Source organism: Cyphomyrmex costatus, unplaced genomic scaffold, assembly GCF_001594065.2.
Source record: "Cyphomyrmex costatus isolate MS0001 unplaced genomic scaffold, Ccosl1.0 scaffold5, whole genome shotgun sequence".
Lineage (NCBI taxonomy): Eukaryota > Metazoa > Arthropoda > Insecta > Hymenoptera > Formicidae > Cyphomyrmex > Cyphomyrmex costatus.
Genome location: NW_017279267.1, coordinates 5629793 through 5632462, shown reverse-complemented (window position 1 = coordinate 5632462; position 2670 = coordinate 5629793). Strand labels below are relative to the sequence as shown.

The 2670-nt window shown below is 34.0% G+C and overlaps 1 protein-coding gene across 2 annotated transcripts in view; it reads right to left on the bottom strand.

Moving 5' to 3' along the window:
• Window positions 1-697: 697 nt before the first annotated feature.
• Window positions 698-2670, bottom strand: part of MTA1-like (metastasis associated 1-like) — a 12212-nt gene continuing 10239 nt past the window's right edge. For both annotated transcript variants that reach the window (XM_018545677.1, XM_018545678.1), the window contains 3 exons: window positions 2369-2515; window positions 1693-1948; window positions 698-1346 (listed from right to left, as the gene is read on the bottom strand). In XM_018545677.1, coding sequence (XP_018401179.1) covers window positions 1208-1346; window positions 1693-1948; window positions 2369-2515 — 542 coding nt within the window. In that variant the 3' untranslated portion in view covers window positions 698-1207. The remainder of the gene's footprint in view (window positions 1347-1692; window positions 1949-2368; window positions 2516-2670) is intronic.

Below are 2670 nucleotides of genomic sequence, written 5' to 3'. Positions count from 1 at the left end.
GAACACAGAATTTCTCAATGTCGATAATATCGCAATACCAAAACTTCTTGCGTGTAAATTAACTTTTTTTAGAACAAGAATCAATGATGCAGCAAGTATATGATTAAGATATTTTTTCACTTATGCTTATGTTTATTTATTATTTTTTTTAGACGGAAGTCATCAAATTTGAAAATTTAATAAAAATATTCACAATGAGCATTCCTTCTTTCTGTCTCCCATACATACTAATTCATACTCTCTCACTCGGTTACATATTCTCTTATTCGATTACATATTCTCTCTTTCGCGCGCGTGCACTCTCACTCGCTCTCTTTCTCTTTCTTACGCATTCACTTCCAATCAGACATTCGTCTCTGTTACCTGCATGGTTACCGTAACATTGGTTATGTCCAGAAAATACAATAATTAAATAACTCTAAAACATATTGGTACAAATTTCGAAGTACATTTAAAGTATAATGTTGTATTATGCTAATATGTTATACTCAAAAGTATACTTGTTCCAAATGTTAATCGAAAGTTGTATCACTATTGTGTTTTCTGTGCACAGCTATTTATGAGCTTAATCGGCATGAGCAGGTAGCGGCCAATATTTTTCATCGCTATTAAATTCGTACCTTTTCGGTACTTGGATGTGTCAATGTATATATTAAATGTGTGTGAAATATGTGTATATGTATGCGTGTGTGTGTGTCTGTGTTATGTATATATATATATATATATATCATGTTATATAAACCAAGTGTGTGTATGTGTGTGTTACATGGCTATGTGTAGTATATGTACATTCAATTAATATAATTATTATTAATAACAACAATAATTAATACAATAAAAAATCATGTTTCGCGTTGTATGACTTAGTTTGCTGAACAATAATTCTTCATACTTAGTAAAGTCGTTAGAGTTCAACGATTTTCTCGATTGTTCAACATGCATGTTCGGTCAAGCAAGGCCTTTTTTTTATTACGACTTGCTCAGCTTCAATGAGGAAATTTTGTCATAGAACTTTTAGGATCTTTCGATTTTAAAGTTAGCAGTTGTTATTTGATCCATCGGAGCTGCCGATGACAATACACGAAACTGTGACCTTTTCACTATATGTAGTTTCACTTGTTAAAGATTACGTTAACAGAGTCATGCTTCGCGATTAGCGAACCGACATACAATGTCATTCGATTGTGTTCATCTTGATTGTTCGAATTCAGTCCAAGATGACAACCGTTTCGTCTTGGCGACCTGCTCTTTGGAGGTGAAGTGGATTCAGGGGGAACGACATTCTGCGCCACGGTTTGCGCGCTGCTCTTCGTAACTCCACCGAAGACAGAGCTCTTCTAGCTCTTCTGTAATTTGATAAATCGAAGAATTAGCACACACATACTAAAAGTATACATTACATTATAATCGCAATTGCTAGAATATTACGATGAAAAAATTCTTGTACCAAAACTTATAAATATTATTAAGAAACATAAAAATTGAATTGACCAAACGAGAATAAACTAATCGCAACTAATATATATTCGTTCCTTTCTGCACGTAATTACATTTCTTTGAAATCTTTTTCATTAGTCGATAAATTTATAATCAGAGACTGAAGACTTGCTTGCATTTACACACTGCTTTACATTAATTGTTCTTGGAAATTAGTTTGTTTTCTTTGATAATCCATCTGACTTTTATACTAACTTAATCTGTTCGGTGGCGCGAAAGTACACGTCATCGGGTGCGTCCATCCACGACATGACTTGCTTACGTGCGTTACTTCTGGATAACGGTGGACCGTGAGGCAACGGATGAGAGGCCCTGCCATTAAGAGGCGGCGCGAGAGGAAGAACTGCAGGCGTGGGATGTTCCAGCGTGTGCTTCGGATGCAGTTGCTGCGGATGATGAGCTCTTTTCGCGGGCGGGGCACCAGAAGGAAGCCCTGAGTTCAGGGCGATACCTAAAAACGAGTAAACAAAGACTCCCGACAGTTTTAAAGAATTCTCAAGTACAACTATATTTGTAAAATATCGTTTTTTATGTGTTACCGATTATCGGTTTGATAGCGCATCAAAATATGATTTTTTTATTTATTTAACATGTGCTAGTGTACAATTATAAAAATCCTATTTATCGGGTTAATAATTATTGGTTTAAGATTCTATCCGTTCATAATTCTACATAGAGAGATACACAAGTAATTTTAACGGATTTTTGCTTAGACGCTTCTTGAAATGAAAATACAAATTTTATTACTTATAATAACAATTTGACATTTAAAAAAATGGTGTCTACAGCATTTATATTGCCTATTCAATAATTGATTCTTATTATCGTTAATGATTAATAAAATAGTGCGAATCAAAATAATGAAACTCACCATCTGAGCCGTTAATTTCATCGAACGATCTGGGGCGTTTCAAGATATTCTGTTGGGTCGACATGACAGGCTGTGGCTGGGGTGGCGTCAATGTGAGTCTGTCCACTTCAGGTTTATTTGGTACCCTCTCGTATAAAAGACTACCGTCTATAATGTTAATATGTATATGTATTACGTTATATGTATATCTATTGAGTTATTTTATTATGACAATACTAACATAAATAAATTGAGTGGCTACATAATTAAGAACAATAAGAAAGAGCATTGATTTATTATATATATTAATATATTATATATAT